Source organism: Suillus clintonianus (genome assembly GCF_016758775.1).
Source record: "Suillus clintonianus strain FC179 chromosome Unknown DEU56scaffold_29, whole genome shotgun sequence".
Lineage (NCBI taxonomy): Eukaryota > Fungi > Basidiomycota > Agaricomycetes > Boletales > Suillaceae > Suillus > Suillus clintonianus.
Window position 1 is genome coordinate 194,605 of NW_024539253.1, and position 14,485 is coordinate 209,089.

General features: G+C 48.9%; 5 protein-coding genes and 1 non-coding gene across 6 annotated transcripts; 3 read left to right on the forward strand and 3 right to left on the reverse strand.

The window, feature by feature from the left end:
* Positions 1 to 5,322: 5,322 nt before the first annotated feature.
* DEU56DRAFT_799750 (Alpha/Beta hydrolase protein) lies at positions 5,323 to 7,586 on the forward strand (the record flags this gene model as incomplete). The annotated part of the gene is made up of 16 exons (XM_041353041.1): positions 5,323 to 5,446; positions 5,503 to 5,606; positions 5,659 to 5,717; positions 5,775 to 5,829; positions 5,879 to 6,109; positions 6,164 to 6,185; positions 6,235 to 6,306; positions 6,360 to 6,441; positions 6,496 to 6,706; positions 6,759 to 6,790; positions 6,841 to 7,071; positions 7,136 to 7,156; positions 7,234 to 7,237; positions 7,299 to 7,405; positions 7,454 to 7,475; positions 7,533 to 7,586. The coding sequence occupies 16 exons, from the start codon at positions 5,323 to 5,325 to the stop codon at positions 7,581 to 7,583; spliced, it is 1,428 nt and encodes a 475-aa protein (XP_041209237.1).
* A 129-nt stretch (positions 7,587 to 7,715) lies between these two features.
* DEU56DRAFT_799755 (6-O-methylguanine DNA methyltransferase) lies at positions 7,716 to 8,670 on the forward strand. Its single transcript, XM_041353042.1, has 4 exons — positions 7,716 to 7,889; positions 7,956 to 8,017; positions 8,078 to 8,192; positions 8,246 to 8,670. Exons 1-4 carry the CDS (start codon positions 7,778 to 7,780, stop codon positions 8,482 to 8,484), a joined length of 528 nt encoding a protein of 175 aa, XP_041209238.1. The 5' UTR covers positions 7,716 to 7,777; the 3' UTR covers positions 8,485 to 8,670.
* Positions 8,671 to 8,773: 103 nt separating this feature from the next.
* DEU56DRAFT_t57 lies at positions 8,774 to 8,856 on the reverse strand. The gene has a single exon. It is a non-coding gene; the product is annotated as a tRNA-Asp (tRNA).
* Positions 8,857 to 8,917: 61 nt separating this feature from the next.
* Positions 8,918 to 10,174, forward strand: DEU56DRAFT_799760 (uncharacterized protein). Its single transcript, XM_041353043.1, has one exon. The coding sequence runs from the start codon at positions 8,953 to 8,955 to the stop codon at positions 9,916 to 9,918; it is 966 nt and encodes a 321-aa protein (XP_041209239.1). The 5' UTR covers positions 8,918 to 8,952; the 3' UTR covers positions 9,919 to 10,174.
* A 1,031-nt stretch (positions 10,175 to 11,205) lies between these two features.
* DEU56DRAFT_301097 (uncharacterized protein) lies at positions 11,206 to 12,147 on the reverse strand. The gene is made up of 2 exons (XM_041345554.1): positions 11,690 to 12,147; positions 11,206 to 11,636 (listed from the first exon to the last, which is right to left on the reverse strand). Exons 1-2 carry the CDS (start codon positions 11,981 to 11,983, stop codon positions 11,319 to 11,321), a joined length of 612 nt encoding a protein of 203 aa, XP_041209240.1. The 5' UTR covers positions 11,984 to 12,147; the 3' UTR covers positions 11,206 to 11,318.
* Positions 12,148 to 12,401: 254 nt separating this feature from the next.
* On the reverse strand, positions 12,402 to 13,016 carry DEU56DRAFT_755469 (uncharacterized protein; the record flags this gene model as incomplete). The annotated part of the gene is made up of 2 exons (XM_041349912.1): positions 12,402 to 12,628; positions 12,926 to 13,016. 2 exons carry the CDS (start codon positions 13,014 to 13,016, stop codon positions 12,402 to 12,404), a joined length of 318 nt encoding a protein of 105 aa, XP_041209241.1.
* Positions 13,017 to 14,485: the final 1,469 nt, after the last annotated feature.

Below are 14,485 nucleotides of genomic sequence, written 5' to 3' on the forward strand. Positions count from 1 at the left end.
CCCCATGCCACAACAGAGCTCGGATGCAACTGCGAAATCACAGCCAATGAATGAGCGAGACGCATCGCCAAGATCATCCGAATTGATCTCAACGAACCTACATGATAACTGTAATCAAATGCAAAATTGATCAGCGGCCACCAACGAGAATCATTTGAGATTCAGCTCATATTTTCCCGTGGTAGTGAGAAACTGTGAATACGAGTACAATAGCCTGTTGTACATACGTGTGTTTTGTCAACAATGAAAATTGCTGAGATCTATAAGGTGCATACAAACAGCTACAATATCTCGAGTGTCCTAACGTCCATCATGTCGTGAACAGAAGAAATGTCTTTGACTTGTGCAATGATATCATGGTCTGATGCGATTCTCTTGTATTCTCCATCGCGCTGCCGCGCTAGCAAAAATGCGCTGAAAGGCTGCCCAAGGCGAACGACCAAGCGCAACGCTCGCGAATCAAATTCCGAATCAACCAGCCCTTGCTCAATGGGAGATGTACTGGGTGAATCTTGTGACGGAGACCCAGGCGGAGTCCAATCCTCCACGCTCTGCATATCGTCCGCAAATTCGGGAAGCTCCAGGAGACAACGGTCCCAGGGACGGACGAGCAATGATGTCTGCCAAGCAGGAGGCCTTGCCGAGAACAGCATCAACTTGTCTTCTGTGGTGATCAGCAAATCATGGACCCCGTCTGCCTGGACATTATACGCGAAATATGTCTCCTGGTCGTCGTCGCGCCTCCGCTTGACTGTGGTGACAAGGAATGTGATGCAAGGCAGATGCAAACGGCGGTTCGCGAAACGAGGCGCACTGAGGCAATCCAGTTTCTGGTACAATCTTGAAGCCAACTCTACGACATTGACTTCTCGCAGCGACGAGACCAACCTCTGCACCTCATCTTCGGGAATAGATGGCAGTGAGCGTGGGGAAGTTTCGTACAGAGTTATGTCAGCTGGCAAGCAGCTGTTGAACTCGGATGATTTGCCGACCCAGTCCAGGGCACTGATGTCACCTGACTGAGCCACGACTTCTTGCAAGAGCCGCCCAAGCGCGTTGTGCTTCTTCTCGCCATAGATAACAGGCAAATTGACACCAAATATGCCAAACAACGAGTAAGCGACATCCTCCTGCCATGTAGTGACACGCTTTGAGGCCCATTGGAGTTTCTCTCGGGCGCCCCTCATTCCCGGACGAAAGGCAACGAGTGCCCTTGCATCTATGCCCGTTGCGTATCCCATTTCCTGCATGATCGGAACGGAATTCTTGTGGTTGGGAGAACGATTCCCGAGGTATAGAGTCCAATCCTTTTGATAGAAGAGGACAATTTTGGGGGCTAGGAACTCTTGAAATGTCCATCCTCGCGTGTTCCAAGCGCTCCTTGCTAGTGCGCCTGGTTTTGACGAAGGTGGAACGTCCGACAGGTAGACGATGGTAAGTGCTGAGTGGCGATACCAGATAAACATAGAATTGACCGATTGCTGTAGCTCGACATTGTTTTTCTGGTCGATACAACACGTATCAATCCATGCCCAGCGATACCCCATATCACGGGCAGTTTTGCAAAATGATTGCAACTTGGCAATGCCGCCAACGGAATTCAAGTCGTACACAACCTTGTCCTGGATGTCGCCCAGCAGCGGTTCCCTCCCTTCCCACCTATGTGATAGCATGACATAACGGAAGTATGTCGCCACCACGTCTTTGATGCGTTCGGTTTGAAGGTCTACATGAGTCAATGTTGACGATAAAAGCTCCTTGTACTCCGTGCTCGTTTTGAATGCATCAGTCTGCGCCCCTCGATCGTATAAGCGCCCGGTGAAGGTGTCGAATAAACGATAGGGGGCGTTGTCGAGTTGAGCATGGATGATCTGTTGGACAGCGCCCTCAGCTTCGGATAGTGAGACATACTGCCGGCGCAGCTCTAGAGAAAGATTCAAGCTTAAGTCATGTGTTAGTTTGGGCCTTACCTCGTACTTGTGTGTCAGGGACACTATCCAGCTTGGAAAGCATGACCTGGAAGGCCTCGATTGCTTCATCATAACGTTGCGCGCCGTGAAGCGCCGCATGCTTCAACTGGTATCCAAGATAAGAGCGAGAGTCGAGTGCGATGACCTACGTATCATCAATGTGAGCACTGGGTGCGAGTTATTTGATAACATCGCACCTTTTGAGCATCGGTAAGTGCAGCTTCCCATAGCATTTTGTTTGACCACGCCCTACTGCGGGTTTCAAAGACGGTAGCAGTTGCAACATCCAGGTCGATTGCTGCTGAGTATAGCTCGATAGCTCTGTCGTGATCGCTCGCAGCCAATGCAGCATCTCCCTTTGAAGCAATGGCAGCAACTCCTTCTGCAGTATAGAGCATGCTGTACTCTTGCTTGAAAGCTAGTGAAACGCAGGTTAGGAGAATTGTATCCTGGTGACATCGGTGACAACTTGCCAGTAGACCAATCAAAGAACCCAGCCGTCGTAGTTCCATCACTCATATCCATCATGTATCGGTACGATTGGCGGGCTTCTCTAGCTCTACCTGCACGGAGGAGTGCATAGCACCGATTCTGGTTGGCGGTTTCCCACAATGACTCTAGATGCCACCCGAAGAGCTGGAGAATGCACTATTGGGCACGAATAGCATGTTCGGTTGCATCATATCGACGTACCACGGCAAAGTCTTGACATTGAGAATGAGGGTCCCATTTAGATGAGCAAGCGATGATTTTTACAGCGGCGGTGAAATGGGTAGCGGCTTCGGTGTGACACGCGCAATCTAATGCATTTAGTCCCAGCTGAACACGCATATACGCCTAATGAGCAAAGCGAGGATCAGTGTCAACGCATGGATATGGACATGACGGAGTCGAGAGGACTCACTTCCACGTTACGACAGGCAAGAGTATTAGCATTCGGAAAAGTTGAGGCCAGCTGTCGGACGCGCATGATTGCCTCGTCATGTTGATTTGCATTGAAAAGGGTGATAGCCTGAGAGACATCATGAAGCAGGGAGTATGTGAAGCAGAAATCGAGGCACCTTAATCAAGAGCAGAAGATGAGTGACATTCGGATCTCTGTCCACGAACATTAAAGCGAGATCAAATGCTTTCATCGCGCCGCTGAATTGTTTTGTTCCGCAGAGGGAGATACCCTTGGAGATACAGCCTGTCAACGAGGGCTGAATGCTCATGCTCTATGCCACCATGTGAGTTAGCCTATCATAGCGAGGTCAAAATGTGACTGTGTATGTCACCTTAAGTGCGTCTTGAAGTGCGCGGTCCCAGTCGGATTTTCGCGCCATCACAAACGAGCGATTCGCATAAGAGTTGTAGCTATTTCCATCAGCGTTGATCTCTTCTGTTAAGAGCCTGTCAGCGGTAGGCAAGTCCCCGTTTATGCATGCATCGCGGACTGTGGTGTTCATCGCGATGATCTACATCACGCATGGTCAGAATGTGTTATTGAGGAAGGATAGAAACATACCTGATAAGCAGGCTCTTGAGACTTGGCATGAAAATTGTTAATGTGCACAAAGAACGAGTGGGCAATGGACGGGGTTAACTCACATTGGTTGTCACCTGTTCCCTCAAAGCGTCCTCCGGCAACGTGTCCTTGGATGAAATGTGATAAGGAGGGGACAGAAAATGAATAGGCACTTACCTGCGAAGCCTGTTCCTCGAAGGTGTCCTCCAGCAAAGCGTCCTTGGGTAATTCCCACTTTGTGACTGTCCCTTCTATACCTCCACTGAGGATGTACTTCCCATCCGTGGAGAACGTGACAGAGTACACACTGTGGAAGTGCTTGAACATTGCGATGGTTCGTCGATCCGAAAGCCGCCAGAGGCGGACATGGTGGTCGCTGGATGCGGAGGCAACAAGGGTGCCTGTAGGGTTCACGGCAATGGCATTGACGCCATCAGTATGGCCCTTCCATGGTTGATCAACCTGCCCCCAGGTCAATGTGTCCCACTCCCGTATGGTGAGATTGCACCAATTAGTCGCTGAGAGAAGCCGTGTGCCATCAGGCGTCCATGCGAGTGAAAATATATGATTGAGTGGCTCAACCGAGTTAAAGGATGCGGTGCATTCCTTTGTGCTTGGATTCCATATTTGAATAATTTGTTCTGTAGCGATGGCAAGTTGTTCACCAGACGGGGAATACCGAACGCAGCTGACTGGCCCACGACAATTGATTGGATTTTCTTGCACCTGCCATGTTATTGTGTTCCAGAGCTCCGTTGTGGTATCCACTGAGCCACTCGCAAGCATTGCGCCATCTGGAGAAAAGTTGAGGGATGTGATCATTCCGGAGTGGACTCCGATGGGTTGGGCGAGAGATTCGCCGTCTCTGTTCCAGACCATGAGCTCTCCACTTACATCACCAGTTGCTATCAATTGCCCGTCTCTCGATACCGCAACTACTGGTACCGAGTCGCGATGCCCCTCCATACCCTTCAACACAACACCAGTTTCTAAGTTCCACAGACGAGGCAATGTGTCCTCAGACGAGCACGTCACCATTCGGCGTCCATCGTTGAAGACTATGACTGCCGAGACTTTGCCTTCATCATTGGCACGAAATTGAAATATCTGACTGTGCTTGGTGACTCGAAGGATAGGCTCTGCTTCCGCCATTCTGCTAGAGGTGGGAGATGGTCTTGAATGCAACCGTGGACTTGCTCAGCCTTTTTGTTCTGTTTCACAGCCTCAACCTTTAGACGCCCAAGACACGAGGCTGTTCCTGGCTGTACGCCCCGCAAACCTATGTTCGCCGCAAAATTTAAAGCTGTAGCCAGCTGATTGTGCGTTTCGCTGCCGCAAGCACTTCCAGTCCATCTTTCGTTGAATAAAAATGCAATCAATAAGTCACAGCTCATCCATGAGTACTGGTTTGCTCAAATATTGGCCGACAACAACCTTGGATCAGTCCGGAACCGCAGTAATGGACTCAGTCTAAGGTATGCCGTACATACGTGTTAATCACATTTACGGCCCCATCCACTTTAGTTCCCTAATCTCCCCCGGCCCAATTTGGGGACAAGATCTGGCTAAACAGCTGGTTAATATTTGCCCGGTTGATTTTATCACGAACACTATATCCGATGGGCTGGGCGCTAAAAGTACAAGTGATGGCCTATACATTGACTGCCATGGTGATCCTCATTGTATGTACTATGCATATGATTCATCTGAATAAAAACCCCATGTACGACACCGGATGACTCGCTATTTTCCCTTCACAGATTCAAGTTGGCTTTCTCGGCGTTGATGCGTCTCCTCATTGTGTTTGCGGCTCTGCTCGCAGCGGTCGGCGTCAGCGCTCGTAGGATGACCAAGTATGAGATTAGTGAACGCCAACTCGAGGCAGCAAAGCGTTGGCAGACTAGCAGTCCTCAAAACCTAAAGCGAAATGGTGTTCAGAATATCACATTCACGAACCCAAAGGCCTCAGGTGAATGAAGTGCCACAAGTAGACATCTAATACGCCTGATCTACTACGTTCGTCAGAATTTTACGTCGATGGCAGATCACTCCCTCTGGTTGACTTCGACGTTGGTCCTAGCTGGGCAGGTCTTCTACCCATCAGCAACAGTCCTAACGAGACGCGTCAGGTGTGTATATGAGCGGTTTATGCATGGCCTCTGCTGACATCGGGACCGACAGCTCTATTTCTGGTTTTTCCCTCCCGGTCCCGAAGGAAGTCTTGATGATTTAATTTTTTGGTATGTCATCAGAAGCGGTGTAGTGTTCGCCACTGACCCGACATGTTCTACCTGAAGGACAAACGGCGGCCCGGGCTGTTCCTCCCTCGAAGGTTTGCTGCAAGAGAATGGAGTAAGCCTCTTTCTTGACGGAAAGACTCGTATAACTGAGAAGCTTAAAGCCTTTCAGCTGGTCCTTGGGTCAAGCCAAACCAACGGTGAATGAACACAGCTGGACTAACCTCTCTTCCGTCCTTTGGGTGGAGCAACCTGTTGGCACAGGGTTTTCTCGAGGCATTCCAAATGCACAGAATGAGGACGATGTTGCTGCTCAACTTGTCGGTTTCATGCAGCAATTCCTCGAGGTCTTTTCGGAACTAAAAGGCAAGAAGCTGTATTTAACGGGTGAAAGTGTAAGTTTGTCTCCCTCGGAGAGTCTGTTCAAAAATTGCGCTCACTGTATCCAGTACGCTGGAACATACATCCCTTGTCAGTTGATCAGCACTTTTCTTTGGTCATATCTGAAAGACCAACAAAGATATCGCGAACTATATCTACGAGAACCCCACTCTATTAGACCTCGCGTTGCAAGGGATATGGATGAATGATCGTGAGCAACATTTTAACTTGCTTTGCTCTCGAGGACTTACACATAGATATCAGCTTTAATCTCGTGGTGGGTGGTACAAGAGGAGATTCCTGCAGTGGACTTCGTGAACAAATATGCTGGTCTCTTCTCTTTCAAGTCTGTTCATTTCACTCGAACCTAGTTTGCAGGTTACTCACTGATAGGATCCAGTCAAACGTTCACAAAACACCTCGAGAAGAAGGCCGCGAAGTGCAATTACACTGGCTACATGGATAAGTACGTGACATACCCTCCAGCCGGCCTTCTTCCTCTGCCAGGGGACTCGGTTGAGGCGGCCGAGGGCTGTGATGTCTGGGACGACATTTTCAATGCCGCACTGATTATCAACCCCGCCTTTAATGTCTATCGCATCTGGGATACTGTGAGTCGAACAGAATTTGACCAGTACTTCGCTCATTTCTTCTCCGCCCAAGTATCCGATTCTATGGGATGTCCTAGGATTACCGTTCGCCATTCAATTATTGACTCGATGCAACTCAGCTGACGCATATCCAGAGGTTCATTCCCATCGACGCAGTCTCCCATATACTTTAACCGAACAGATGTGAAGATCGCCATTCACGCGCCCGTCGACACTGATTGGGTGGTGTGCCCCAATATCAATGTCTTCCCGAACGGAGACAGCAGCTTGCCCCCTGCCTTCACCGTATTACCGAAGGTTATCGAGAAGAATCAGCGGACTGTCATCGTGCACGGTCTTGCGGACTTCATTCTCATTGCTGACGGGTATGATTTCGTTCGCAAGCCTTGCACTTCGTATATTCTGATGCGCGGCTCGATGACTTTATAGAACAAGAATTGCCATTCAAAAGTAAGTGCGTTCTTGGCTGTGATATCTATTCCCTCAATTGATAGGAATGATTTGTAGCATGACCTGTGCGTGACTAGTAATGTTTGATGTACGCCACTAGTCACTCATTATATTCTAAGGGGATGGTTTGCAAGGATTCCAGAAGCCTATCGCCAAAGACAGCTTTATTGTCGATGGTGTGGGTGCTTATGGGACGATGCACTCAGAGAGAAAACTCACCTATTACGAAGTAGCCTTGAGTGGACACATGTGAGTCCTTCGCAATATACAATGTCTCGTTTCTAATGTCTTCTGTAGGGTTCCGCAATTTGCGCCAGTAGTAAGTCGACAATGTTGTCATGCAGATGCGCCCTAACGCAGAGACCGATGATTTCAGGCCGCCTTCCAGATAATGCAGTACTTGATGGGCTTTAGGGACATGCCCTAGATAGATACTTTCCCCCTACATACCGTAGTGGCATCTCGCGGACGTAGTTGAGCTTGGACGAGCGCCGCCATCTTGCCGGCCCTGAATCAAAATCATGCGTGGGAGCCCCTGTCACGAGAGCTCACTCTTGTACCACCTCAGTGTTTTGCACATCCCAATTGTATAGTTTTTTTTGAAAGTTTCTCTGTTGAAGAATGCCTGCCGTCAGGACACAACTGCGCTCAACGAACGGCGCCATCGACACACATAAGACGATAATCTCAAGGGCTTCCATAGTTGGAGAGGAAATGCAGGACCTGGCAGATTGTAAGCGCGGGTGTCATTCGATACCATCACCCATGTCACACAACTCTCATGAAACTGTCTTCACAGGCAAGATGCATTATCCCTTGAGTGAAAAGGAACGTAACACCTTCAAGACGCGTGACGGCAAGGCAAGCAACATGCATTGAGACTACGCAAGACTATTTTTGAGTCCATCATGGTTTTCCCAGCGCGTCACTCCGCATCAGTGGGCAGTATACGACTTCACCAGAACAATTCCTTGTGGTCGTGTCACGACATACAAGGACATCTCCGTCGCTCTCGGGCAAGGCTCGCCGCGATCAGGTGCGCGTCTCCAACACAATCCCTTTGTCTGCTCTCATCACCTCATTTCCCAGTTGGTTCTGCGCTTCGAAACAACCCATTTGCCCCGTTTGTGCCCTGCCACCGCATCATTGCATCAACTCTGTACATTGGTGGATTCTTTGGTGAGTGGGGCACAGGCGCAAACGCTAGAGGCGGACAGAAGAATACTGGGGTGCAGTGCAATAGAAAGATGGAGATGCTTGAAAAGGAGGGGGTTACGTTCTCTCTGGAAGGCTATCTTGCGGACGAATCTCTACTTTGGAGAGACTGAACTAACTTCCTTGGCTGTTCTGTATGATCACATCAGGGCTATTGTTGTGTATCACTGAAGTACTCCCTTGCATTAAAGTGCCTGCTCGCAACTTTGTAGCACCTAGTCGTGGTCACGCTGGCATGCATCAGTGCTACACTATAGGCTATCCAACCTGTGGCACGTCGTTCATTAAACTCTTCCGCAAAACTGGCACGCATCTAAGTATCATACTTCAACAACAACACGACGAGCAAAACAGTCTACAACAGTCTACTTGCCTGATGGCAAGTTGCACACTCAAAAATGTCTCTCTGACGGAGAATCGAACTCCGCTTTCCCGCGTAGCTGCTTTATGACAGGCGGGTGTACTGACCGATATACTATCAGAGATGAAAATTTGCGGACGCTATTGTACATAAATAGCTCGACGTATTTGTGTCTGTTTACCAGCACCTTCAATTTCTAGCAAGGACAAACAACTTGACGATGAGCATGGATGTTCTCCTAGATGCCGCGTTTGCTACGGGGCTTTGCTATTTTCTAGTCCCAGCGGGATGGCAGCCAGTCATCATAACGGTGCTCGTACTCCTGTTCACTAGCCATATCACTGTGCTGCCTCTCCTGGCAGTTCCAAGCGTTTTGCCCAGACATATGGCATCAACACTTGAGAGTGCCATAGAGCTCTCGATCTTGGAGTACATCGCATGGTTGATCAGCTGCTCAGTTATCATGTATTCAACTCACTCATTTTGGGAGAAACTCCTCATGGTCATCCCCTTACTCGGATTTTGTGGGTTCATCGCCTTGCAATGGGCAAGTTCCCCCATTCATCGGTCACGGACCGAGATGGATGTGCCGGCGCGAGACGTATTTGTTTCAGTTGGTGACTACCGCCCAGACTTGCTGCCTTTGGAGCATCCATTATGTAGACTCGTCGTGAACACCGAGGCTGAGCTCGCAAAAGCCTATTCTCTCCTTCGCTCTTTTGCTGCTGCCTCTGTGGATATACGTGGGCCCCTCGATATTACCTGGGCTGTCCAAAAATACTCCCGCTACATCGGCAATCGCCAGTCACAAATCGTCCGTTTCGTGTCTCCTCGACGATTCAATCCGGACAGTCCCATGTTCCCCCCTCCTCTTGGTCCACGTTATGCAATGCTTCACAGTGAAGCCGACTCCCTGGAATTACCATGGCTATCGAAGTTTATTCCTAGTTCAATATGGATTGATAGACGATTGGCAAGCATGTGGGAAGATGAAAGACGAACTGAGCCTCCTCCACCTCCAGGATATAACGGGTATGTCGTCCTTTTTGATCGCAGCTGTGCGATACATTTATTGTTGATTCTCAGTCAATGTGATCTCTTCCTCAAAGCCACCATTTGTCATGAGATGTTGAAGGCAATTCTCATTGACGTCGAGAAGACTGGGCAGCTTCCAGATGAAGATTAAGCTTGTACGAATATCGTGGAGGAATATAAACAGTGACGCACAGTCCGCCACTACCGATATCGCGTTTGTGTCTCGCCGTGTCCATCGAATATCCCATCAGCTATATGATTTGCGATAGCGATCAGATGTAGATATAGGGAGCCCGGTAAGATACAGAACTCTGTGTACTTCTATATGTTTCCCTTGCTTGCCATATGCAATCCTCCGACAGCAGTTGTTCTACTGGGAGCTCTGCTATAATAATATTCCACACTAAAGTCATGTCATCGTGCGTGACAGGGTTTTCCGGGAAAGTGGCAGACTTGCTACCATCGAATCTAATTTTCAAGGAGCCTGAGGCGAGATGACCTTTCACAATAGGCGGATGGTTGAAGTAATGTGGAAAGCACGCACTGTAGGGATGGGGATGGATGTGAGATGGGGTGGTCTGGAGTTGTATGGATCATGCTTGACTAGGTGCTTTGTTTGACTTCTGGATCAATAGACCAAACAGAAAGGGGCGATCATATCGAGCGAGAGAGGTGTTGGCGGGGCGGCGGATGGGAGAGGCTGAAAGCCACTTTGATTCATATTGGGCATCACGATCAGATCAGATACAAGCTCTGCGATTGCGTGCCCATTGCAGATACACCCTGAGACTCGTGGCTCAGCGCTCAGGAATTATAGTACCTGATGCTCGGTAATTTTCACCGACGACGGAGTCCCGGCGGTGCATGCGTCCATCGACGTTGATCTCGATCGGAAAGGCCGTCTTCACATATCCTTTCGAATATCAAATCAATGTTGGGTTAGCCAATCGCACTGAAACTGTTCAGAAATTTGGTGCAGACGTGTTTAATTATGCCGTCCGAGGGGGGGCCGTTCCCAACGGTGCGATTTAGTTTGGTGTTGAGTACTAGTTCCCGGCAAGGCACTAAAATGACATTCCGTATCCATGGTCAATTAATAATGAGAGGTGGAAGGTGACAAGCCTGCCGATTCATGGGGACTAAGAGATATGGTGCTCCATGATACAGTTGTCTTCAGTGATTCTACAAGGAAAGGTGAACATATCAACAAAGAAGTTTCTCGAACTTAGTAGTACAGCATATATCATCTATGATATAAGATCAGTGAACGCGATAGGAGAAGATGAACATGGTAATCACTTCAGGACCCAAAAGTGTTCCACGTGAATTCACGTGGCACGGACTCGGAGCCGTCCTCGGAGCTGTCCTCAGAGCTGTCCTCAGAGCTAAACTCATAGCTATCCTCATAGAAATCCTGATCCAAACTCGTGTCACTAGTGTCAGAGTCTGCGGAAAGCGTTTGACTGCAATCCGCAGCAGCTTCTTCTTCGTCCCAGTGATAGCGCTCACAAGCGAAATTCTCCATGTGAGTCATCTGTTCGTCCGCAACAGCTAACGACGTCGCGTCATGGTTAAATGCGACGACACCAAAGTCCGTGCGGTCTTGGAGTTCCTCCTTGCTGCAGTCAACAAGGGTTTCAAGGGAGGTTCCGAGAGGTTCTGAAGCAACGGTAGCATAGGTTTTGGCATCAGACTCAAGAACGATGTGAAGGAAAGGAACTTTGTGTGTCGCTCGGACGCCTCAATTCGCCAAGCGGTCAACAATGCGGTCAGGCGCCTGCATTCAAGATCAGCTTCCTTCGTGAGGAGGGCTTGAGCGATGGCCTCGCTGGACAGGTGTCTCAAGCCACGATGTAGTAGATGTTTGCCCTGATATGATGTCCCTCAATAAGCAATGCGTGGAAGGACATGGATTGACATACGTTTTGAACATCCGTGAGGCTGGTATCAGTGTTTCCTGGGGTAATATGGCCCTCAGCAAAGCGGGGGGCCCACGTAGTGGAACCATCCCTCTCGTAAGGCTTGAATCTTCTTTTTGCGCGGTCCATATCATGATAGAGCGACAGACGACGAATTATGGTGGGAGGGGATGCAGGTGCATACATAGTATTTGAATGATGAGATGAGGATGACCATGGGGGCATGACATCCCTGGACTGGTAGGCAAGACTAGGCCCTCTGACAGAGGTCGGAGGAAGATTAAGATGGGGGGACATGATGAGCTCCTGGCTGAGGTGCTGATGAGAACATCAAGTTATGCTCCATATTTATATGTATGTCGTTTATGCAGACTTGAGACTTCTGGTATAGTCAGTTCAAGTGCGATACTTCAACGTTGTCTATATTAGGCAACACTTTGAGAAGAGTTGCCTATTCAGGCCATGTCCGATCGGCGATCGGCCATCTGGACGTCCTAATATGTCTGCCAGTGACTGGCCTCAATTCGGCTCGTCCTAATGTGTCGGTGCAGAAAAAGGCAAGTCCGTATGATTCTGTTTCGTCCGGGCTACTTCAATCACTGACTATCCTGGATGGTATCCGATTTAGCGATCAACAGATATAGGCAGCATTGCGCTGCAATATTAATGATATACTTCCACATCAATCCCAAAAGGTGTGTTAAGATAGCGGCTGCTACCACGATTTTGATTCACTGCGGACAACTATTATGGCACGCATGCAGGACTGATCGCTGCCAGTAGGCAAAGGCCTGACCCTCGCTTCCTTTTTCCCAACAGCCTGAGCCAGCCACACCCAGGCGCCGTTCGGCCCATAGAAGCCACCTTCGGCCTGGAATCGAGATGATTCCATCTCACAATCCCGCACTTGCCCAGGAGCCGTTCGGGTGAGATGCGCTGCAGCTTCAAGACTATTCACAATATTATCTAAACTACGATCAAAACCATGGTTCCAATTACTCCATGTCCACTGCACCTCATTAAGCACACTGAACGTCCAGGAGCAGCACTAGTACTCCTCAGGCTGCCTCACATATCACCCGCCTCCGGGTCTTAGCTATTCACTTCCAAATCAATCGACTTGAAGCGTCGACAATGGGGACCCAAAAGAGCTTCACCAGCATCCACTTGATACAATGACACCTATTGACGTACAGATAACCCAGGGGTTTAGGCCTTAGGAGTGAGCCCATATCATACCTCCCATGCCATCGATCATACCAGTTTTCTTATCTGCGGAGGTAGTAGAGGATGTAAAGAAAAGGGCATACACACGAATGGTTATGATCATCTTTGATCGGACAGTCTTTGCTGCCCGAATATACACTAGACGAGGTGCCCTTTTATGTACATTCATTCATTAACTCATGAAAAAAGGGCGGCGGGGCTCAGGAAGTGGGGGAGACGCCAGAAGGGTCAAACCGCTCGAACTTTTAGAATTGAGCATCCCAAAGAGCTTACCAGGCGAGTACAGTCGCAATATTATTCAACACGCTAGGTCAATCACGGTGATAAACTTCTTGCGAAGCTACGTGCACCGCTTCATCGAATCCTGATGTTCTTTGGCAAATTTCCTGAAATTTTCTTTGCGCCCACCACCAGCACGTGTGGGAACTTCGGAAGTATGGCGTCGGAAACAAGGTGTCGGAATCACGAACACAGTTCTTTACATTCTTTCAACGTTCCGCGGCCGCCTGTTTTGCAGTTTTCATTTGGTTAAGCGTTGCAACGTTGACGATGTGTGTCGTCACGGTAAGTCCCGCTACATCGCTTCGAACGTGACATGATTCATAGTAATACTATCCATTCACAGGAACGGATATCATCCCTTGATCTTCGGCCATATAAGCGCTGGATGGTGGTGGTATATCTAGCACGAATATCATCGTCGTATGTCCACCAAGTTCCCCGATCCCTCACATCCATTCTCTAACAGTATGACACTAGTTTCAGACGACTCAAGTTATTGGCCGTTCATCAACGCTTGGCGTATTGGCAGCTATTTTGTAGGTTCGTAAAGAGCAGTCAGATTTCGGCGCCTTTGTCTCGATCTGACCTTGATTGTGGTTTTCCAGTTGCCGCTGCTGTTGGAGTGGTATATGATTGGGGTGAGCATCATAACATGAGAATTGCTGACTTCTCACAAGTATTTCCAGTCCTTACGTTCGGACAAGAGGTATGTTGATACTATGACCGGGGCAGCCATCTCGCTAAGATTTGTTTGCAGGTCGAACTGATCTGGGTGAGCACAGTTCCACGTCAGAAGAACAATATTGATTTGCGACAGAGGCAACATTGGTCCCTGATGACCGTCCTCTATCTGAGTGTACGTAGCTTGCCTGTTGTGAATTTCTGCTGACTTGACAATATCCTAGGTGCGCTATCTCGGAATGTTCTTTGTCATGTATGTTCAGAGGGCCAAACAATTGGTGTCGTGCTAATCTGCTATCTCTCACACTCAGCCTGGGCATACTGGGTATGTCTTCTCGCATTCACAGTGTTTGTTTTTATGACCAGTGGCATACAGTCAATGTTCCGACGATTTTGTTGTCAGATGCAGTGAGTCTTCTGCACTGATGCCTGCTATTCCCGTTCAATTAACCGCGACACCCTGCACTAGGGGTGAGTGTCATTCTTGACGAGCTTCTTCGTTTACTATCATGACTGCTACAGATGTGAGTCTAATTGTAGTGTGTGATCCACCCAAGACCCATCACTAACCGGATTTCTCAGGCCGGATTGTGTACCTCGTGTATAATT